At 55.4% G+C, this 23180-nt stretch overlaps 1 protein-coding gene across 1 annotated transcript; it reads right to left on the reverse strand.

The window, feature by feature from the left end:
• Positions 1–2203: 2203 nt before the first annotated feature.
• On the reverse strand, positions 2204–22868 carry LOC143383160 (pregnancy-specific glycoprotein 22-like). The gene is made up of 15 exons (XM_077105675.1): positions 22805–22868; positions 21587–21946; positions 17981–18098; positions 17000–17052; positions 16627–16658; positions 16084–16125; positions 15775–15828; positions 11865–11874; positions 7633–7992; positions 5157–5423; positions 4424–4544; positions 3443–3495; positions 3067–3098; positions 2528–2569; positions 2204–2269 (listed from the first exon to the last, which is right to left on the reverse strand). Exons 1-15 carry the CDS (start codon positions 22866–22868, stop codon positions 2204–2206), a joined length of 1674 nt encoding a protein of 557 aa, XP_076961790.1.
• Positions 22869–23180: the final 312 nt, after the last annotated feature.

Genomic DNA, 23180 nt, shown 5'->3' on the forward strand with positions numbered 1-23180 from the left:
TCCAGAGAGATTAACTAAGGTCCTGACCCAGTGATTGCCTGGAGTTGGGGGTCTGTTTATGTGTTTCCACAGGAAGAACACCAGCCAATTTGGATTCCAGAGAGATTAACTAAAGCGATTTCTACAGACCAAAAAGAAGATGATTTGGATCAAATCCATAACAGCTGATATCCAGAACTCCAGTTTGGTTATTCTTACATCTGCGACAGAACCAGAATGCTTTTTTCAATATCTATTTTATTATTGCCCTTTCCCATATCATGAAGTTCTATTTTGTTTTTTGAGCTCATACAGACCTAGGTTAATGTTTTGCTGATCAGTTCTATTTTTTTGACTATAGAGTTTTTAAACATTGCAATGGAGATTTCACCTGTAAAAAGTTATAAGGCCTTTACTATTATGTTATATGTTGTATTATTATATTATGTGTGCACACTTGTGTTTTGTGTTATATGTCTGAATGTACGTATGTCCATATATCATATATGATGAGCGCTCATGAAAAAATGGATCCAAATTTTTTTATTTCACGTGATTTAAATGGTTTAATTTAAATTGGGTAAACAGCTGTTGAGGATTGTTTTAAAATGTGAACAAAAAAGGAGGTTAACAGATCTGTTTGTTTACTTTCACCTTTCCTTTTCATTATATTTAATAATTCTCTTCAAGATAATGTAAATTGTTAAGAAAATTGTTTTCTTTTAGTGCCTTCTGGAATGTTACATAATTTTTTCTTTAGCCATTATTACCAGAATTCCTATCTTCATCCCAGTGCCGGTGAAGACAAAGATAAAACCAATCTACAGCTTCTGCAATAGCCATCACTGAACTGCTTGCAGAACTTGCCTGGACTATGTGTCACTTGTATGCATTGTGAACTCACTTGTATGCATTGTGAACTATCTGTTGGTGCAGCAACTCGTGTAGTGTTGGGATATTTATGCTGATGGTGTCATCGGTGGTACAATTTTTCCAAAAGGAGCCGTCAATTGGCTTGGTGTATCTTCCTCCCTTCTGCTTGTCATGATCGTTCAGCTAAAATTTGGGGGCCAACAGAGGTGAGGCAAAGAACCTCACCCCCTCCGCTGGTACAAAGACCTCTCCACAGGTGTGGCTGTATACTGGACCGGTAGTCAGTGACGGGTAAGATCCAATTACAATGGTACCAACCTAAGATAACAGGTAAGGACCATATGTATTATTGGACAAACTAAGGCAGGCACAGTCCCTAAGCCACATGTTTGTTGTTTAAACAGAGAGGGGGAGATGTTGAGAGCCACAGCCGAAGGGGCCCCAGCAAACTTTCAGACTGCCAGCTGATGATTGGCTCACAGCGGCCCCAGCAACATCTAGCTGATTGGCTCCTCTGCGGTGATGCTCATTGGGCAGTTTCCCTGCCATTTAGGCCACGAGCTGCTCATTGGGAGACTTTTTTGGCTCCGCCCACACGACCCAGCCAATTGGCCTCAAGAGCAGGAGGATTGTGGGAGGTGGAGAGGCTGGTGGTTGAAGGAGTGGCTTGTGGGCTCTGAGGGTTTTTCCTGAGGAGCTGTTTTGTTTGGCGTGTGTGGTTCTAAAAATAAAGTTAGTTTCTTTTGAAAATTGTCTCCTGAATTGTGCCCAGCCAGACTGTGGCAGGCCTTTGAGTAGGAAAGAAATCAGTGGCCACAGCTAGCCACCATGGGTCCCTGGAATGTGAGGGCCACTGAGTGCTCTGCTGGCTGCAGGGCCTTGGGACTCTCACTGTTCCCTGTGGACAGACCCCACCTTTGCCCTGGCTCCACCTCCCAGCTCCTGTCTCCCAGGAAGAGAAACCCTGTGGGAACAACTTAGAGACCACGATTCCCCTGCGTGACACAGGAGAGAGCTGACCTGGAACTTGAGGGGAGTGTCTGCCAAGAGACGTTCCCACAAGAACCAAAGGAACGAAGGACGGAAGGGGGCCTTTATTCAGTGCCTTTCCAGGTGACCCACAGGGGCCCTTCCCTCTCCCTGGAAGCCCCTGCTCCTGGGCACAGGCAGCCTACATGTGGCCATTCAGAGCCCAGGGCAGCTTGTCTGGGTCTCCAGAAATCCCAGGGACCACTCCCCCTCCAGGTTCCAGAGTCCAAAAGGGCTCAGGCTCCACCTCTGTCCCATCACCCAGCATCTGGGGTCTAGCAGGACCCTCCCTCAGCCCACATGGAGCATCCTGTGGTGGAAACTAAGAATCCACATCAGCCTTGTGGTCGACCCTGCAGTAGATGTCCAGGTCAGGGTTTAGTAATTCCTGAAAAAGAACAAAGAGGCTCTGACCCTTCTGAACCAGGGGACCATGAACTCCTAGGCCCTGGCTCACCTGGGACTGTCTGTCCCTGTGTCTGTGTGGACTCAGAGGCTCCTGTTCCCACCGCCCCCTCCCATCCCCTGCTCACCACCCTCTGAACCCATTTTGGCTGCTGTTTCCTGGCAAGATCAGGAAGGTGTGGGGAGGGGCATCTCTAGGGTATGCCCTGGACTGTGGGCAAGGGTCATCCCTCACACTCACCTGGTAGATGGGAACAGCAGCTCCGTGGCCAGGGGGTGGGGCCTGGCAGGGAGGGAGATTGGAAATCAGGGTCAGCAAGGGAGGATTATCAAGGCTGAGACTCAAGTGAGCAGGTGCTGGGTGGTGCCTGGAAAGTTCTGGTCTCTGACAGGTCAGAGCTTACTCCCTGTGTTTGCTTTAGCCCTTTCTTCTCAGGAGTTACCAGCTCTGGGTCCGGAGCACTAGCCTCCACTTCTGGTCAGACACCCCAGTTTCTGTCCAGACTGTGGCCCCTTATCATTAACCCAGGGCCACTGATAGAAGCTCCCACCACCCATTCTGCACCAGGACTCCCCTGAGATGGCAGGAAATAGGGTGGGCTGAAGACAGAGTGATGGTGGTCCTGTCCCTGAGAGTGGCCAGGTCTCTGGCCAGGGCCAGGCTAGCCTTGTCCTGGTCCAACATGAGTAGGGGTGTCTGTGCTGTGTGGGGGTTGACATTGCCCCTGCCCTGAGACTGCAGAGCTAGTCCCCTGTGTAGAGATAGCTGGGGAGACTTACCAGGGAGGTGGAGCTGTCAGAGGGACCTTGGCCTGGGAACAGAGATAAGAGTTAGCAGTAGCGTGAAGAGGGCTGGGCCCCTTCTGCAGGTAGGGCTGGGGGACCTCAAAATCAGAGTGTCAAGGGAGGCAGCATGTCCTGGAAGAGACCCTATAGCCCTTGTAGTGGTCCAAAGAGCCAAGGAACATGAGGAGGAGACCAGATGCCACAGTCTGGGCTGGCTTGGCCAGGTGGGTCCCCTGTTGTGTTTGATAACAGGGATCCTTGAATCCCCAGTGTAAACATTCAACCCTGGACGTGTGGTTGTGGGCAAGAGTGGACACTGTGGGGCTTGCCTAGGGGCTCCCAGCCACCCTCAGGCTGAGGGGGCACTTACCGGGTCTTGATGCTGGGGTGCAGTGGTCTCTGAGGCCATGCTGGACACTGGCCCTAGGAAAGGTCAGGCTTATTCATGAGGGTGCATGGACTGGGGCGAGATGGGGGTTGAGGGGGGCTCCCCATTTCCAAGGAGGGTGTGAAACCTTCCTCTCCCCATCAGGTCTGTGTACCAGGGGGCCCAGGGGAGGGGAGGGGAGGAAAGGCCTTAAGACACCACTGCTGCCCTGGGCCAAGGTGAAGGGACCTCCCAGGTGCAGACCCAGGAGAACGTTGGCTTAAAGACCCAGAAAATGGACTAAAGTTGAGAAGAATTAAAGTAGGAGAGTTTGAGTGGAAAGATGCATGCCATGGGGGGACAGGGAAGCAGGGTCATCACGTAGGCAAGACGTTTGGGAACCACGTGCATCTTGAAAATCCCTGACCCCCATTGGTGATCCTGCTGTGGAGGACCCTCTGCTCAGGACAGGAGATGAAGAAATGTGACAGTGACCTTTTGTGTTCTCCACCCATGTGGCCAGGAGGCAAAGAACTTTCCAGGACACACTATCTGGCTGGGCCCTGGGATCCCACGTCACACATCAGGGGCCTTGGGTCACACAGGAGGTGTGGAGAGTGGACCACCTTCCTCTCCAGGCCCCAGCCCTTGCCCTGAGTGACCTGGGACAGGACCCCTCATACACAGAGCTTCAGCCCTCTCTTGGTGTGGGGGCAAATACTGCAGGAGGTGCCGTTTGGAACACTCGTCTAGGGAGGGACACCAGTGCTGTGGGGACAGGTCCTGGTGACCAATGTGCAGAGGAGGCAGCTGGTGAGCAATCAGCCCAGGGCCAGCAGCTGGTGAGGGACGGGGGGCGGCTGGGGTGAGAGGGGGGGTCCTCGGGAAGTGGGGAGGTCGGAGTCAGGCCACAGTCTGAGGATGGGTCTCCTTCCCTCAGGCCTGGGGTCACCTGGGTGGGATCAGGTGGGGGAAGCCTGGTACCTTCCAGTTCTTGTGTGGAGCAGGAAACACCCCAGAGCAGCCACCAGAGACACCCCGACCAGGACCCCAGTCACGATGCCAGCAACGGCCCCCACAGGGAGGCCTGGGGTCCTCTCTTCTGCTGAAAGAGAAGAGAAAGGGGCTGAAGGTCAGGTCTTCAGGGGAACCACGCTGGGACCTGCAGGGGGCCACAGAGGGTGGAAGAAAATGGCACCACGTCCCAGTGCAGTTTGTCATGTGGTCACCATGTCCTCCTGACTTTCTGCTTCTGGAGACTTCTTCACCTTTGTTTTAAAACCCTGCATGTGCTCTAGCCTGACCCTCTCCACATGGAGCTGGGCTACATCCTGCTCATACTCCTGTTAAGGTCTCTTCCTCTTTTCTTTTATTTTAATATATTTTTAAGATTTGTTTGATGTTGAGAATTGAACCCAGGTTCTCACACAGTCCGGGCAAGTGCTCTACCACTGAACCACACCCCACCCCCCTCTTCCTCCTTTCTTCCTTCCCATCTCAGGACAGTGTCAGTGGGCCGCCCTCACAGACTGTCTAGCCCAGGCCTAGCCTCGGGTCAGATCAGAACCAAGCTGATATCAAGGCACCTAATTTCTGGGTAGTCAACCACATTCTCTCCAAGCTCTGGCATCTACCCCAAGCTCATGGCTGGTGCTATATGATGGCCCTTGACGGTGAAATATATGAAGGTACACTGGGTGGGACGGGTGCCACTCACAGATCACAGCCAGTCTGTAGCGGTCACTCCTGGTGGAACTGGCGGGGTTGGAGGCCTCACACTGATACTCCCCGGCATCCTCCTGTCTGACGGGGTCTATGCTCAGGGTCCTGTGGTCTGGGGACAGCTGCATCCTGTCTGTGAGCTGCAGAGTCTGGCTATTGAAGATCCACGTGATGGAGATTCCAGGGTCACCTGAGAGGCAGGTCATGGCCACAGAGTGTGGTTCTGTGTTGGTGGCTCTGAGGGAGGGCTGGGCCACAAGCCCTGTGGAAAAACAGCAAGGGGCTGGCTGAGCGTGGGCCTGAGGCCTGGGGCCCTGTCTGTCCTCAGAGACGTCTGCCTCTTCTCAGGGCCATCATAATGTGGGTGAGGGGTCCAGAAGATGAGCTGGATGGTTGAGGCCATGGAAAGTGGTTGAGGACCCAGAAATAAGATGCCCTTGTTATGATCTTGGATCTGAAATGGTTCAAGTCTGTTCTGGGAAACTACAAAATATAGTACAATACGTTGACCTTGGACTACACAGCAACCTCCTCAGGTTCCTCATCTTAAAATAGGAACTTGCTCAACCTCCCTCTGACCTTAGATGACCCCAGGGAGACCCCAGACTGCTCCCATTGATATCTCTCTGGGATCCAGATGGGAAACTTCTTCTCAGACCCCAGGTCCAGCCACCTTATTATCAAGTGGGTTTTCCCGTGGACTCTTGTGTCTTATCTTCCAGAACTTCTGTGCTGGTCTTGGTGCATCTTGGGCTGCTCTAACAGAGCACCTGAGACTGGGTGGTGTGTAAAGAAGAGAGATCTCCTGTTCACAGTTCTGGAGCTATGGAAGTGCAAGATCTAGGGGCCCCATATGAAGAGGGCTGCTTGCTGCATCTTAACAGCAGGGGGCTCCCCATGGTGAGAAAGCACCTGGGAGAGGAGAATGGGAAGGGGCCACACTCACCCCCTTATCAGAAAGTCACCTCTGCAGGACCTGGACCCCTTCTGTGATAGCAGCCTTGTTCCTTTCACAGGGACCTATGTCCTTCCCTGAGGCCACACCTCAGATCCCTGAGAGTTCAGTGACCACTACATGCTTTGGGAGGCACATTACCCCACCCGTGATTGTATAAAAGTTTGGTTTGTGATTTCTGGAACCTCTGCCATGTATGTTGGGGAAAGAGGGATTATCAGCCTGTTCACCTTGGATCCAGGCAGGATTTGCATGTAGTAGAGCTGTTCAGGGATCACTAGGAAGTGAGGACAGCCCAGCCCAGTCCTGATGGATAAAATGGATTCAGATGTAAAGGATTTCTCAGATAACGAAGGATTGACACTCTGGTCCTGGGCGGCTGTGATGGCAAGGCCTGGGCACTCTGTTGAGGGAGGGTATTTGTTTGTAGAGTGAAAATTGATTATTCTCCATTTGCTCTCACTCCCAGACCACACTGTCCACTCCAGGTTGCCAGTGCCCTGAGCCAGTGACTGGTCTCTGGTCCATAGATGCCTAATAGGCCCTCAGCATGCAGAGCATGGGGCTCTAGTTTCAGAGTGACATGCACCATTGATCTGCCACCCATGGTCTGTGTGACCTGTTTCAGCAATTGTGTTCCCCGTGCCTCAGGTTCCCTTTATCGGACACATGGGAAGTGGTGTCTGGTTCACCATGTTGTCTATAAATTAACCTTGAAATACTCATAGTAACTGACCTTGGTTTAGAGGAGCTGCCCCCAAAGAAAAAGCCCCTACTCTGATCTGCCTCCCAGTGAGAGCGCCCTGGGCTGGTTCTGGGAGGGCCAGGAGCTCCAGGAGCATCTCTTTCCTCTGTTCCTCCCCTTGGGGACATAGACCTTCCTGTGGAGCCTCATAGAGGTCCATCAGGGCACCTGATTGGCCTGAGGCACCTGTCCCTCTGTGCTCACCACACCTAGTCCTGGGAGAAGGAGATGCCTAGGTGCCCTTGCCCAGATGTGGCTCCTGGGACTGTGCCCTGGCTGGTGACCACTTCCAGGAGCTACCAGATCAGGTAGCCAGTAAATCATTGCTCCCCAGCAGCCCTCAACAGGAAGCCAAACTCCAACCCTGGCCACACGTCCTTAGGGTCACCTGGAGCCAGGAGCCTGGGACAGAGGTCTCAGGCAGGGGCATCCTGGGGCTGATCTTCTCTGGGAGGACTCCAGGGCCTTCAGGCTAGGCCTGACTCAGTCCTGCAGGGTCTTTCTAGGGCCATGCTCCTGGGAAGGACACAGGGGCTGGGCTGAGACTGCTCTGCCTGGGCCAAGTCTCCCACCAACCACCCTTCTCTCTGCCAGTGGATTCCAGCAGAGGATTCAGATCTTTTGAAGTCTGTGTGCACTGTGTGTGTCCTGCACTAAATGCTCCAAAGCACTGTGGTGACGTAATGCACTGGAGGAGGTAGGCAGATCCAGGTCTCAGGGTCCTGTGTGTGTAGTAGAGTTAACCCCTCCAACACCTGGAGTATCACTCACCATGTACATGGAACTCTCCAGTTGCTAATTCAACTATAACATTGGCAGTTACAGTTTGCAGAGTGTAGAATCCTGTGTGGTTCTGTGTCACATTCTGTATCAGCAGGGACCCATTAGAGTATATTTTCTCTCCACCACTGAATGCAGGCCCTGGGGTAGACACCTGTGTGGATACCAGGTATGATATAATTTCATGGCTGCTGTCTGCTGTTTTTCCTTTGAACCAGTTGTAGCCTATGAGATTCTGTGATGCATTGTGAATGAGGAGAAGAACGTCTGTCCCTTCAGCAGCATCGGAAGGCACTGGTTCAATAGTGAGCTGGGCCGTGGGGTGCGGGTTCCAGAAGGTTAACAGTGAGACTAGGAGGGAAGAGAGAGAAATTCATCAAAACTGGGCCCTTTGTATTGGGTGGATAGATGGGGCCCAGGTCCTCAGCAGGAGTTTCATCCTCAGCCTGGCTGTGTGGTGTATGTGTGTCCGCAGGTCAAGGTCAGCAGCATGACCTCCATTATTTCAGTACCCTTGTACTTGTCTTAGGAACACCTTTCCCCAGGTGTCTGCAAGGCTGGCCCCTCAGAGCCCTCAGATCTTTGCTCACACCTTGGGCACCTGGACACCCGCCTCCCCTGACCACCTCCTTACAGACCCCAGGTCTTCCCTGTGGACATTTCCCTGCTCTCTGCCCTCCTAGATCTACACAGCACAGTCCTCACCTGCAGATCTCCCTCTGGCCTGGCCTCCTGCCCTCTAGAGAGGAAGCTCCAGGAGACAGAGACTAGTCTGACCCTTGTGGTAGCCCAGGGCCTAGACCAGGCTCAGCCTCCTGTGGATGAGTGAAGCAGGGTCCCCACCCTGAGCATCCAGGTGTCTGTGTGCCAATGTCTGAGGCTGGTGGCTGCAGACAGTGTCCACTGCTCTTTCTATTTGGAGAGTGGCCCTGACAGAGCTGTTAACACTGATTTTCAAAATATAATGGCCCCTGGTGAATAACTTGGGGAAGAGAACCCCTGAGCTTTCCATCCCCCTTCATCAGCTCCAGGTCACTGAGAGTCTCCTGTTGGTGAGCTTCTGTCTTCTGTGTTCTGTTCCCATCGGGTTCCCAGTGAAGCCCTGTGTCCCCTGTGAGGGTCGTGTCCTCCCCAGGGGGCACCAGCAGGACTGTGCTCCACCTCCCACCCTCCTCAGGGAACTGTCCCCTCTTACCTGCCACCAGGACCCCCTGCCAGGGGATGCCCCCTCTGCAGGGACAGGCTGAGGGGGGCTGCATGGTCCCTGCTGCTCTGTCCCCCTCTGTGGAAGGAGCTCAGAGACCCGCTGGGAAGCCCAGGTCCAGGCCAGTCAGCCCTGCTGCCCTGCTCCTCTCTGAGCTCAGCCTCCTCCCAGGGCAGGAGCACTTTCCTGGGTCACAGGGCTGGGGGCGGGGTCTCAGTTGAGGAACCTCTCTGTCCCCTCCCTCTCAGTCCTGCCTCCTGTCCTTCTGCTTTCCCTGTTGGGTTTCACTACTGCATGCCACACCCTGAGGAGCAAGGCAGGTGGGGACGCTGTCCCCTGAGAGAAGTGGCTCACCCAGCACTGGCCTCAGCTGTGTCCTGGCCTCAGGGCTCTCAGCACCACCCAGGGAACCCCTGGGGTCCCCTCACCCTGGGCATATTTCCTTCATGACAGAGAACCCCAGTTTGGCCCACGTCTCCCCTTGGTCTCCCCCCTCTGGAAGGTGGATTACTCCCAGCAGGAAGGGTCCTACAAGGCTCTGGAGCTAGAATGGGTCCCACTGAGGAATGACTGTGGGGGGGACCTGTCCTCTCTCTCTGTGTCACCAGCCTAGCTCAGAGTTCCACATCGACATGTCTCAGAGGGAGCTTCAGGGCCTTGGGGTGCAGGAGCAGGTGACCTGTATCCTTGGAAGGGAGGATGTGGCAGTGGGCGGCAGGTGACCCTGGGCTCTGCTGCCCTTGGTGAAGGATTTCAGGAGAGCTTTTCTCTTCATTTCTTGGCATTGCTGTGGCTCAGACCTGTCATGGCCTCTTGGGTGGCCTCTGTCCTCTCTGGATTGTTCTTTTGTGGTCACCTGCCTTTCCCCAGGTGTGATGCCAGGAAGGAGGGAACTACACGTGGTCGAACAGGGTTCTCCAGGACCAAAAAGGATTGGTGGGGACAACAGGCATGAGGGAGGGAGCCCATGTGGCCATTGGTTCCAAGGTGGAAATCAGGCTATGTGTCCACCTCCATCTCTAGCATGCTGAGGGTTGGCTGTGAGTCCAGTGATCACCAGTTGAGCTCCTGAGGAGACCCATGGTCAGTGTCAGGGACTGTAGCAGGGATGCTGCCCAGGGTCTAAATGCTGAGAGCTGGCCCTGACACCCAGGCACAGGTGGCCCTGACCTACAAACTGCAGGGTGAGTCCTGTTCACCTTGGGTCCAGGCTGCCTGACACCCAGTGCAGGGTGAGTCTAGGGAGAGGACAGGAGTTGTCCTGAGGACTGCTGCTCAGAGGTGAGAGAGGTTTGCACCCGGGGATGGGCAGCCTCAGGAGGAGCCATCTGTCCCAAGGTTTCAAAGGAAGGACATGGGTGGTGTCTCTTGGAGCTTTGGGGAGAGGGAACCAGCATGGGGGCTGGTCCCAGAATACCGGGTTTCTCCATCATGGCACACAGGAACTTGGCTCCAAAGTCATCTCTGACCCTGTCTGCCTTCTGTGTAGGCCTGCTCACAGGGTCCAGGAACTGGAGATGCTCCCACCTGCATCTCCACCAGGGTTCCATGGTTCCTCTGTTGGGAAGAGAAAGCCCTGTGAACCCCCAGCCCCTCTGAGATGTGCTGAGCTCCCCTCATGCCCCAGACTCCTTGGGCTGCTGAGATGTCTTCAGGGACCATAGGCACAGAAATCCTCAGGCCTGGTGCCCTTGAGGCTGAGAGTCACCTTCCCCTATTGTCACATGGGGCTCTGGCTTTCCCTGGTAGAAATTCCATCTGGGATGGAGATCTGGAGTTAGTTCCAGATCAGGCATCAGTGAGTGGAGGAAGGACAGCCAGCTGCCCAGACTTCCTGGGAAAAGGGATGTCACTCACTGGGTAGAGATGGGGAGAGGTTGTCAGGGCTGTGGAAAGAATCAGGAATGACCCCTCACTGTTAGGAGGCCTCTGTCTTCCCCCGACACTACCAGCATGAAGGCCTCATCTCTGGGCAGCTTCAGGCACTTGCTGGCCTTCTCCAGAGCTGAGGCCCGTGTTCCTTTGTGCACATGGAACATAGTGTGACTTTGGCGGCCACATGGAGGTCATGTGCTTTGATTGATTGGTTCTCCATACATTTCATGAGTATTCATTGAGCATCTGTTAGGTGTCGGGCACTGGGCTGGGAGTCCCACGGAGGGCAGGACAGACGTGGTCCCTGCATTCATGGAGTCTCTCTTGTTCAGGGCAGATAGACACCCAGGGAGCACCTGGAACCGAGGAGCTAGCTGAAACAGAGAGAAGGGCCACTAGTGACAGAGTTTAGGCAGCCAGGGCCTGTGCTGGTGTGGGAGCTCAGAAGGCTCCCCTGGGAAAGGGCCTTTCTGACCAGGACTTGAAGCCAGAGGACCTGCCCCTGGGAAGACCTGAAGGAATAGGGGCAGGAGCTGGCTGCAGAGGATGGCCTTTAGCATGGAGCTGACAGAGGCCATCTGGGGCAGCTTAGAGAAGCAGGAGGACTGTGGGCTGAGGCAGAGCTGGGGAGCCCTGGGGAGCCGCCATGCTGATCTGCTGCCCTCTGGTGGACAGTGAGTAAAGCACAAATGGGAGTCTAGGAAATGTTTTCTTATATTGTCTTTAAGCCTGCATGAAATGTACATTTAATTTCAAAAAAAGAACCACTTTTAGTCTAGAATTCTCAATAGCACTCAACAAAGCTCTTCGGTGACCTCAGGTTTATGGTCTGATGCCCAACATGGTTCTGTCCATAGTACGGGGGATCCAGCACCATGTCACCACCCTCAGTCCAGGCTGGAGCCTATGTGGGCACAACGGAGGTTCAACATCCATGACCCTCACATGAGCCGGAGTGTTCAGGTGGACAGGCGCCATCCCCTTCCCCACCCTAGATGCCCTCAGAGCCTTCTCAAATCACAGCCCGGGGTGGTGAGGGTCTCTGGGACTCCTCTTCCCTCCTCAGGGACTTCCCCATCCCCTCTGTCCTCACAGCGTCTGGGCTGCACTGTCAGGAAAGCTGGAGGATCCTGCCAGAACCCACCTGGAGATATCTGAGGCAGAGAATCAGGCTTCAGGGTCAGAGAACCTGACACACCTCATGGTCCCCATCCTCCATAAAAGTCAGGCTGCAGAGGCTCCACTTGGAATCAGTGTCCTCAGCTCAGCAGATTCACCCAGAGACACAGAATTTGGGGAAGATCATATGGAGGTTTCTTCTAGTCATTCACATGGAGGTCTGGATGGGATTGGAGAGGTTCACGCTGCCCTCTCCATGCAGTGTGACCCAGGGAGTGTCTCAGGAGGCATGGCACTGTGTGGGATCAGTGCCATCAGCCTTCCTGGGTGGTGATGACAGGGTGGCTAAGGCCATCCAGATCATCCACCTGAGCCTGTGTCCGTCAGGTCACCTGGCTCAGCGTCCTGCTCACTGCTGTGTTTTGAGGAGCTTCCTCATCTGCACAGAGAGGGGGAGATAACAGAGCCTAGAAGTCTAAGTTATTTCTCCCTAGGGAGCACTAGGCTGGGAAGTTCAAGGCCAAGGTGGTGCACTATTAGGAATTGAGGGGACTCTTTTGCCTTCTGATTTCTGGTTAGAGATTGTTCATCTTCAAAGGCATGTGGGAGGCTTTTCCTTTCTGCCTGCCCCACAGATTACCTGACCTGAGCACAGGTGACTCTGAGGAACCCGTCTGATCACCAAATGCTGGCAGTGAGCAGGGAGAGCGCTAGGAGGCTGACCCCTCTCTGTGCAGGATTAGGGAAGATGGAGGGGAGCAGGTGGCTGAGGAGTTTGGCTGGAGGCAGGTGCACAGGCAGGTTTGGGTTCCTGGGTCTGGAGGTTGGGGACAGCTTCTGCGTCCACTCCCCCCAGGGAGGGAGGAGAGGGACCAGGGTGCTCCTGCATGCTGAAGCCTCAGGTGTCCCACCTGGTGAGTCTGCTCAGACACCTGCAGTGGGTGAGGATGTCAGAGCTGGTGGTTGTCACTGACCTGAAGCTGGCATGATGTGGGGGTAGGTGTTCAGGACCCCAGGGTACAAGGCACCTTAGAGAGGAGGGTCCCAAAGGCTGGGCAGCTTCCTATGGTAAGAATGGGAAGGACTCTGGAGAGACAGCACCTCAAATGCCCCTGTCATGATCTGAGGCTGTGTCCAGGGAGAATCAGTGAGCAGACGGACAGGGTACAGAGGACCCTGGTGACTGCTCAGATGTAGAAGGTGAGGAGGAATCACCCCATTGCAGTCAGGGAGGCGCCCCTGAGCGCACAGGTGACCCTTTCTCTGAGCAACCTGTTGCTGTGAGTGTGCCCTGCAGGGACACTGGATGGACTGGAGCCAGTTGCCCAGGGGCTCATGTGTGGCTCAGGGGGTGCTCCAGGCTGGTGTGGTTCTCAGGACAGGCACTGGGGACAGAAGTTACGGAAAAGTTCCCACCAGGTTTTAGGCTACAAGAGAGAACTCAGTCTTAGGGGACTTGTGTTGGTGTGTACACATACGTGTGCACATTTGTCCTGGGGTCATCCCCAGGGCCTCATGCAGGCAAGGCAACTGCCTCCCACTGAGCTTGAACTCAACCCCTTAGTCTCATGTGTGGCTCAGGGAGCAGGATGCTGTGCTCAGAGGGTGCTCCAGGCTGTTGTGGTTCTCAGGACACAGAAGTTAGGTAAAAGTTCCCACCAGGTTTTAGGCTGCAACAGGGACTTGAGTTTCAGGAGACTTGTGTTGGTGTGTGCACACACACATTCATGTATCATGCTGGGGTCTTGTGTTTGTGTGTACACATACGTGTGCACATTTGTCCTGGGGTCATCCGCTGGGCCTCATGCAGGCAAGGCAACTGCCTCCCACTGAGCTTGAACCCAGCCCCTGAGTCTCGGTCACCAGGAGCCTGCAGCAGGCTCTCAGCCTCCTGAGGTCCACTGTGGTGCAGCAATCTGCTAGTGGACGAGTCAACAACCCTCATGCCCCGACATGTGCAGAGGCCTCACAGTATAGTAGAGGCCACTGGGGTCATGCCTGGAATAACTCTCTTGTGCAGAATGGAAATGGGTGGATTTCCCAGCAGACCCTTCTCTTCTGGGTCCTGCCTGCTGCATCACCTGGGAACCAGCAGCCTGGGACTCTGTCCGTGGTGCTGACGACCAGCAACTGCTGAAGGTTGCTGAGCTGGGATCTCAGGGTTCTGTTGTTCCTAAGATCTGAGCATCATCAGCAGGGAGAAAGTGGGGGAGGGGATAGGCTGTGGCCTGTCCCCTGCTTTCCTTTAGGATCTAGAGGTGCTGCCTATGTCACTTCATGAAACGACACTGTATTCCAGGTGACCCAGTTCAGCTACCCATGTGCACTTTTCAGTCAAAGAATTAAAAAAATATCCTTGAGTAGTGTGGTGGTAGAGAAATGTCCCAACAGAGATGTCCCCATCCTCACCCACAGAATCAGAATGTGCCACATGGTAGAAGACACCTTACAGATGACATGAAGTGTCGTGAGATTGAGAGGTTCTTGTGTCCATCTGGTGGGTCCAGGTGTCACAAGGTCCTTCCCTTGCAAGTGAGAGAGGAGGGCAGGACTGCACAGAGGGGGAGGAGGGGTGGGGGGAGCAGAGCAGAGAGGATGCAGGGTGAAGCTGCTGGCTTCAAAGGGGAGGGGGACCCACAGGTCAGGGAAGCAGGCAGCAGCTAGAAGCTGGAAAAGGTGAGGAAACTGACTCCCCTGGAGCCTCCAGAAAAACGCAGCTCATGGCCACCTTGGTATCTGCTGTTGGAGCCACTGCGTGGAAGCCAGTCTGTACCAAGAGCACCAGGACACCAAGACGAGAGCAGTCACCGTGTGTGATCTGATGCTGTGTTCATGCAGAGGAGCCTCACTAGAGCTGAGTCATGCTGGACACTCCGAGGGTCTCTTCCTACTTCTCATCTCAGCACAGACCACTGTGAGGCATCAGGAGAGCGCCCCTGAGCTTTAGTACATGAACCATTTATTTCCAGGAATGTAGTGGCCTGATCCACATGAACTCACGTGAGAGTGTCACCCTTGCAAGCCTTAGGGAATGAGATAGAGCAGTGCTCCAGGTATATGCAGAGACTGCAGTGGACATCCTGGGCCCAAGCTCAGGAAGGAGACCCTCTGTCCCATCACCATGGAGCCTGGAGAGCCCCATGTGGGGAGCCCTGAGCCTCTGCCCTGGGTGCTGGAGTGTGGAGAGGAGGCTGGTCCCAGAGAGACCAGGCAGGGCAGAGTGGAAGGTGATGGGAGGGCAGGGCTGGAGCCTCAGGCAGGGCTTGAAGCTCTTGTTCAGGGCCTGAGTCTGGGTCAGGCTCTGTCCCCTGATTACTCTGATAGTCACTGTCCATGTCCCAGCAGAGGTGAAGATGTCCTGAGGACTGGGCTTTGGGCAGAGAAGTATTCAGTGGCCACAGCTAGCCACCCTGGGTCCCTGGAGCGTGAGGGCCACTGAGTGCTCTGCTGGCTGCAGGGCCTTGGGACCCTCCCCCTTCCCTGGGACAGACCCGACCTTTGCCCTGGCTCCACCTCCCAGCTCCTGTCTCCCAGGAAGAGAAACCCTGTGGGAACAACTTAGAGACCACGATTCCCCTGCGTGACACAGGAGAGAGCTGACCTGGAACCTGAGGGGAGTGTCTGCCAAGAGACGTTCCCACAAGAACAAAAAGAGCGAAGGAGGGAAGGGGGTCTTTATTCACCGCCTTTCCACACAGGGCTCTTCCCTCTCCCTGAAGCCCCTGCTCCTGGGCACAGGCAGACTACAAGGGGCCATTCAGAGCCCAGGGCAGCCTGTCTGTGTCTCTAAAATCCCCAGGGACCCCTCCCCCTCCAGGTTCCAGAGTCCAGTAGGGCTCAGGCTCCACCTCTGTCCCATCACCCAGCATCTGGGGTCTAGCAGGACCCTCCCTCAGCCCACATGGAGCATCCTGTGGTGGAAACTAAGAATCCACATCAGCCTTGTGGTCGGCCCGGCAGTAGATGTCCAGGTCAGGGTTTAGCAATTCCTGAAAAAGAACAAAGAGGCCTCTGACCCTTCTGAACCAGGGGACCATGAACTCCTAGGCCCTGGCCCACCTGGGACTGTCTGTCCCTGTGTCTGTCTGGGCTCAGAGGCTCCTGTTCCCAGGCCCCCCCTCCCCTGCTCACTGCCCCCTGATCCCATTTTGGCTGCTGTTTCCTGGCAAGATCAGGAAGGTGTGGGGAGGGGCATCTCTTGGGTAGGCCCTGGACTGTGGGCAAGGGTCATCACCCACACTCACCTGATAGATGGGGACAGCAGCTCCGTGGCCAGGGGGTGGGGCCTGGCAGGGAGGGAGATTGGAAATCAGGGTCAGCAAAGGGAGGATCATCAAGGCTGAGACTCCAGTGAGCAGGTGCTGGTGGTGCCTGGAAGGTTCTGGTCTCTGACAGGCCAGAGCTTACTTCCCTGTGTCCATTTAGCCCTTTCTTCTCAGGAGTTACCAGCTCTGGGTCCTGAGCACCAGCCTCCACTTCTGGACAGACACCCCAGTGTCTCTCCAGAGTGTGGTCCCCATCATTAACCCAGGGCACTGATAGAAGCTCCCAGCAACCACTCTGCACCTTCTGGCCTCCAGAGCTCACTGAGACAGATGGTGGGAAGCAGAGTGGGCTAAGGCAGAGCGATGGTGGACCTGTCCCTGAGAGTGGCCAAGTCTCTGGCCAGGGCCAGGCTAACCTTGTCTTGGAGCAACATGAGTGGGGGTGTCTGTGCTGTGTGGGGGTTGACAGTGCCCCTGAGCCTGCAGAGCTAGTCCCCTGTGTAGAGAGAGCTGGGGACTTACCAGGGAGGTGGAGCTCTCAGAGGGATCTTGGCCTGGGGACAGAGACAAGAGTTAGCAGAAGCGTGAGGAAGGCTGGGCCCCTGCTGCAGGAGGGGTTAGGGGTCCTCAGCTTTCAGAGTGTCAGGGGGACAGCATGTCCTGGGAGAGACCCTGCAGCCCTTGTAGTGGCCCAAGGAGCCAAGGAACCTGAGGAGACCAGAAGCCACAGTCTGGGCTGGCTTGGCCAGGTGGGTCCCCTGTTGTGTTTGATGACAGGGATCCTTGAATCCCCAGTGTAAACATTCAACCCTGGACGTGTGCTTGTGGGCAAGGGTGGACACTGTGGGGCTGGCCTAGGGGCTCCCAGCCACCCTCAGGCTGAGGGGGCACTTACCGGGTCTTGATGCTGGGGTGCGGTGGTCTCTGAGGCCATGCTGGACACTGGCCCTAGGAAAGGTCAGGCTTATTCAGGAGGGTCATGGACTGGGGTCAGATAGGGGATGAGGAGGGCTCCCCATTTCCAAGGAGGGTGTGACAGCTTCCTCTCCCCATCAGGTCTGTGTACAGGGGGCCCAGGGGAGGGGAGGGGAGGAAAGGCCTTAAGACACCACTGCTGCCCTGGGCCAAGGTGAAGGGCCCTCCCAGGTGCAGACCCAGGAGAACGTTGGCTGAGGGACCCGGAAAAGGGACTGAGGATTGAGGAAGAACTAGAGCAGGAGAGTTTGACTGAGTAAAAGGGACCAGACCTGGGGACAGGGAAGCAGGGTCACCACGTAGGCAAGACATTTGGGAACCACCTGCATCTTGAAAATCCCCGACCCCCATTGGTGATCCTGCTGTGGAGGACCCTCTGCTCAGGCCAGGAGATGAGGTAATGTGACAGTGGCCTTTTGTGCTCTCAGCCCATGTGGCCAGGAGGCAAAGAACTTTCCAGGACACACTATCTGGCTGGGCCCTGGGATCCCACCTCCCACATCAGGGGCCTTGGGTCACAGAGGAGGTGTGGAGAGTGGACCACCTTCCTCTCCAGGCCCCAGCCCTGCCCTGAGTGACCTGGGACAGGACCCCTCATACACAGAGCTTCAGCCCTCTCTTGGTGTGGGGCAAATACTGCAGGAGGTGCCCTTTGGAACACTCGTCTAGGGAGGGACACCAGTGCTGTGGGGACAGGTCCTGGTGACCAATGTGCAGAGGAGGCAGCTGGTGAGCAATCAGCCCAGGGCCAGCAGCTGGTGAGGGACGGGGGGCGGCTGGGGTGAGAGGGGGGGTCCTCGGGAAGTGGGGAGGTCGGAGTCAGGCCAGAGTCTGAGGACGGGTCTCCTTCCCTCAGGCCTGGGGTCACCTGGGTGGGATCAGGTGGGGGAAGCCTGGGTACCTTCCAGTTCTTGTGTGGAGCAGGAAACACCCCAGAGCAGCCACCAGAGCCACCCCGACCAGGACCCCAGTCACGATGCCAGCAACGGCCCCCACAGGGAGGCCTGGGGTCCTCTCTTCTGCTGAAAGAGAAGAGGAAGGGCTGAAGGTAGGGTCTTCAGGGGGACCAGCTGGGCCCTGCAGGGGGCCACACAGGGTGGAAGGAAATGGCACCACGTCCCAGTGCAGTTTGTCACGTCGTCACCATGTCCTCCTGACTCTCTGCTTCTGGCGATTTCTTCACGTTTGGTTTTGAAACCTGCATGTGCTCTAGCCTGACCCTCTCCACATGGAGCTGGGCCACATCCTGCTCATGCTCCTCTTAAGGTCTCTTCCTCTTCTCTTTTATTTTAATATATTTTTTAGATGTTGAAGGACCTTTATTTTATTCATTTGTTTGTTTGATGCTGAGAATTGAACCCAGGTTCTCACACAGTCCGGGCAAGTGCTCTACCACTGAGCCCCACCCCACACCCCTCTTCCTCTTTTCTTCCTTCCATCACAGGACAGTGTCACCGGGCAGCCCTCACAGACTGTCTAGCCCAGGCCTAGCCTCGGGTCAGATCAGAACCAAGGTGACATCAAGGCACCTAATTTCTGGGTAGTCAACCACATTCTCTCCAAGCTCTGGCATCTACCCCATGCTCATGGCTGGTGCCATATGATGGCCCTTGACAGTGAAATATATGACAGAAGCACTGGGTGGGACAGGGGCCACTCAGAGATCACAGCCAGTCTGTAGCGGTCACTCCTGGTGGAACTGGGGGGGGTTGGAGGCCTCACACTGATACTCCCCGGCATCCTCCTGTCTGACGGGGTCTATGCTGAGGGTCCTGTGGTCCGGGGACAGCTGCATCCTGTCTGTGACCTGCAGAGTCTGGCTATTGAAGATCCACGTGATGGAGATTCCAGGGTCACCTGAGAGGCAGGTCATGGCCACAGAGTGTGGTTCTGTGTTGGTGGCTCTGAGGGAGGGCTGGGCCACAAGCCCTGTGGGAAAACAGCAAGGGGCTGACTGAGCGTGGGCCTGAGGCCTGGTGCCCTGTCTGTCCTCAGAGACGTCTGCCTGTTCTCAGGGCCACATTATGTGGAGGAGGGGTCCAGAGGATGAGCTGGGTGGTTGAGGCCATGGACAGTGGTTGAGGACCCAGAAATAAGATGCCCTTGTTATGATCTTGGTTCTGAAATGGTTCAAGTCTGTTCTGGGAAACTACAAAATATACTGCAATACGTTGACCTTGGACTACACAGCAACCTCCTCAGGGTCCTCATCTGAAAATAGGAACTTGCTGAACCTCCCTCTAACCCTAGATGACCTCAGAGAGACCACAGACTGATCCCCTTGATATCTCTGTGGGATCCAGATGGGAAACCTCCTCTCAGGCCCCAGGTCCAGCCACCTCATTATCAAGTGGGTTTTCCCGTGGACTCTTGGGTCTTATCTTCCAGAACTTCTGTGCTGGTCTTGGTGCATCTTGGGCTGCTCTAACAGAGCACATGAGACTGGGTGGTGTGTACAGAAGAGAGATCTCCTGCTCACAGTTCTGGAGCCAGGAAGTGCAAGATCTAGGGGCCCCATGTGAAGAGGGCTGCTTGCTGCATCTTAACAGCAGGGGGCGTCCCATGGTTAGAGAGCATGTGAGAGAGGATGTGGGGACAGGTGCATGGAGTACTGCATACATGGCATACGTTCAGGGCATCTGAATGGTAACCCACTCCCCCGTGCTAGGCATGTGAGCAGCATATTGCTTAACCCGTAGGCACAGCCCTGGGCATGAGGCTGCATGTTTCAGTCCCTGTGCTTGCTCCACGGCCCACTCCTCAATGGGTCACTGCAGGGACAGGTGGCCAGAAATTGCATTGGTGGCTGCCTGTAATCTGCTTAGCTTCTGCCTGAGTATATATACATGGTAATTGAGCAATAAAGTCAGACCTGCTTCCGGCTTGGCCTCTGGAGGTCTTGATTAGCGACTCCACAGCCAAGCTCTCCTCTACCCTGTTCTGTGGACCTTCTTTTGGACAAGAGAGAGCCCACACGAGAGAAGAAGCAGAAGGGGCCACACTCACCCTTTATCAGAAAGCCACCTAGCAGGATCTGGTCCCCTTCTGTGATAGCAGCCTTTTTCCTTTCACAGGGACCTACCTCCTTCCCTGAGGCCTCAGATCCCTGGGAGTTCAATTATTACTATATGTTTTGGGGGCACATTCACACCACAGCAGTGACTCTATAATAGTTTGGTTTGTGGTTTCTGGAACCTCTGCCATGCATGTTGGGGAAGGAGGGACTATCAGCCTGTCCACCTTGGACCCAGGTGGGATTTGCCTGGAGTAGAGCAGTTCAGTGACCACTAGGGAGTGAGGACGCCCAGCCCAGTCCTGATGGCTTAGATGGTTGGATTCAGACGTAAAGGATTTCTCAGTTAACACAGGATTGACACTCTGTCCTGGACGGCTGTGAGGGGGACACCTGGGCACTCTGTTGAGGGAGGGTATTTTGTTGTAAAGTAAAAATTGATTCTCCTCCATTTGCTCTCACTCCCAGACCACACTGTCCCCTCCAGGCTGCCAGTGCCCTGAGCCAATGACTGGTCTCTGGTGCACAGATGCCTAATAGGCCCTCAGCATGCAGGGCACAGGGCTCTGGCTGCAGACTGACAATGCCCACTGATGTGCCACCCATGGTCTCTGTGACCTGATTCAGCAACTGTGTTCCCCGTGCCTCAGTTTCCCTTTATTGGATACCTGGGAAGTGGTGTCTGGTTCACCATGTTGTCTCTAAGTTAACCTTGAAATACTCACAGTAACCTGACCTTGGTTTAGAGCAGCTGCCCCCAAAAGAAAAAGCCCCTACTCTGATCTGCCTCCCAGTGAGAGCGCCCTGGGCTGGTTCCGGGAGGATCAGCAGCTCCAGGAGCATCTCTTTCCTCTGTTCCTCCCCTTGGGGACATGGACCTTCCTGTGGAGCCTCATAGAAGTCCATCAGGGCGCCTGATTGACCTGAGGCACCTGTCCCTCTGTGCTCACCACACCTAGTCCCAGGAGAAGGAGGTACCCAGGTGCCCTTGCCCAGATGTGGCTCCTGGGACTGTGCCCTGGCTGGTGCCCACCTCCAGGAGCTACCAGATCAGGGAGCCAGTAAATCATTGCTCCCCAGCAGCCCTCAACAGGAAGCCACATGTCCTCAGGGTCACCTGGAGCCAGGAGCCTGGGAAGGAGGTCTGGAGCAGGGCTTCCTGGGCTGACCTTCTCTCTGAGGATCCCTTGGCCCTCAGGCGAGGTCTGACTCAGTCCTGCAGGGTTTTTCAGGGCCATGCTCCTGGGAAGGACACAGGGGCTGGGCTGAGGAGTCTCCCACCAGACCACCCTTCTCTCTACCAGTGGATTCCGGCAGAGGACTCGGATCTTCTGAAGTCTGTCTGCACTGCGTGTGTCCTGAGCTAAATGCTCCAACTCAACTGTGGGGGCGTAATAGAAGGAGGAGGTAGGCAGGAGGTAGGAGGTCTCAGGGTCCTGTGTGTACATGGAGTTAACCCCTCCCAAAACCCAGAAAACGTGGAGCGTCACTCACTGTGTACGCGGAACTCTACAGTTGCTGCTTCAGTATCAAAATTGTCAGCTGTGGTTCGTAGGGTGTAGAATCCTGTGTCCTCCTTTGTCACATTCATGAACAGCAGGGACCCATTGGGGAATATTGTCTCTCGACCACTAAAGGCAGGCCCAGGGATAGCTGAGTGTGTGATATTCGAGTAGGATACAATCAGATGGCTGCGGCCTGTTATTTGCCCTCTGTACCAGGTGTAGCCTACAGCGTTCTTCGACACATCATGGACAAGTAGAAGAACGTCTGTCCCTTCAGCAGCATTGGAAGGCACTGGTTCAATAGTGAGCTGGGCGGTGGGGTGTGGGTTCCAGAAGATTAACAGAGAGACTAGGAGGGAAGAGAGAGAAATCCATCAATACTGGGCCCTTTATATGGGGTGGAAAGATGGGGCCCACGTCCTCATCAGGAGTCCTCACTCCTCAGCCTTGGGGTGTGGTGTGTGTGCATGTGTGTCCCTGGTCAAGGCCAGCAGCATGACCTCCATTCCTTCAGGACCCCTGTACCTGTCATCCTCTCTTGGGAACACCTTTCCCCAGGTGTCTGCAAGGCTGGCCCCTCAGTGCCCTCAGATCCCTGCTCACACCCAGGGCACCTGGGCACCCCCCTCCCCTGACCCCCTCCTTACAGGCCCCAGGTCTTCCCTGTGGACATTTCCCTGCTCTCTGCCCTCCTAGATCTACACAGCACCTGGCCTCACCTGCAGATCTCCCTCTGGCCTGGCCTCCTGCCCTCTAGAGAGGAAGCTCCAGGAGGCAGAGACTAGTCTGACCCTTGTGGTAGCCCAGGGCCTGGACCAGGCTCAGCCTCCTGTGGATGAGTGAAGCAGGGTCCCCTCCTGAGGGTCCAGGTGTCTGTGTGCCAATGTCTGAGGCTGGTGGCTGCAGACAGTGTCCACTGCTCTTTCTATTTGGAGAGTGGCCCTGACAGAGCTGTTAACACTGATTTTCAAAATATAATGGCCCCTGGTGAATAACTTGGGGAAGAGAACCCCTGAGCTTTCCATCCCCCTTCATCAGCTCCAGGTCACTGAGAGTCTCCTGTTGGTGAGCTTCTGTCTTCTGTGTTCTGTTCCCATTCGGTTCCCAGTGAAGCCCTGTGTCCCCTGTGAGGGTCGTGTCCTCCCAGGGGGCACCAGCAGGACTGTGCTCCACCTCCCACCCTCCTCAGGGAACTGTCCCCTCTTACCTGCCACCAGGACCCCCTGCCAGGGGATGCCCCTTCTGCAGGGACAGGCTGAGGGGGCCTGCATGGTCCCTGCTGCTCTGTCCCCTCTGTGGAAGGAGCTCAGAGACCCGCTGGGAAGCCCAGGTCCAGGCCAGTCAGCCCTGCTGCCCTGCTCCTCTCTGAGCTCAGCCTCCTCCCAGGGCAGGAGCACTTTCCTGGGTCACAGGGCTGAGGGCGGGTCTCAGTTGAGGAACCTCTCTGTCCCCTCCCTCTCAGTCCTGCCTCCTGTCCCTTCTGCTTTCCCTGTTGGGTTTCACTACTGCATGCCACACCCTGAGGAGCAAGGCAGGTGGGGACGCTGTCCCCTGAGAGAAATGGCTCACCCAGCACTGGCCTC

Source organism: Callospermophilus lateralis, chromosome 18, assembly GCF_048772815.1.
Source record: "Callospermophilus lateralis isolate mCalLat2 chromosome 18, mCalLat2.hap1, whole genome shotgun sequence".
Lineage (NCBI taxonomy): Eukaryota > Metazoa > Chordata > Mammalia > Rodentia > Sciuridae > Callospermophilus > Callospermophilus lateralis.

Bases quoted from the DNA above. Each gene is read 5' to 3' on its own strand.
- LOC143383160 (XM_077105675.1), bottom strand. From the start codon at position 22,868: ATGCAGGCCCCCTCAGCCTGTCCCTGCAGAAGGGGCATCCCCTGGCAG. The intron at 17,053-17,980 runs GTACCCAGGCTT...GACCTTTCCTAG, and splicing joins CTCCACACAAGAACTGGAAG to GGCCAGTGTCCAGCATGGCC. The intron at 3,496-4,423 runs GTACCAGGCTTC...GACCTTTCCTAG, and splicing joins CTCCACACAAGAACTGGAAG to GGCCAGTGTCCAGCATGGCC.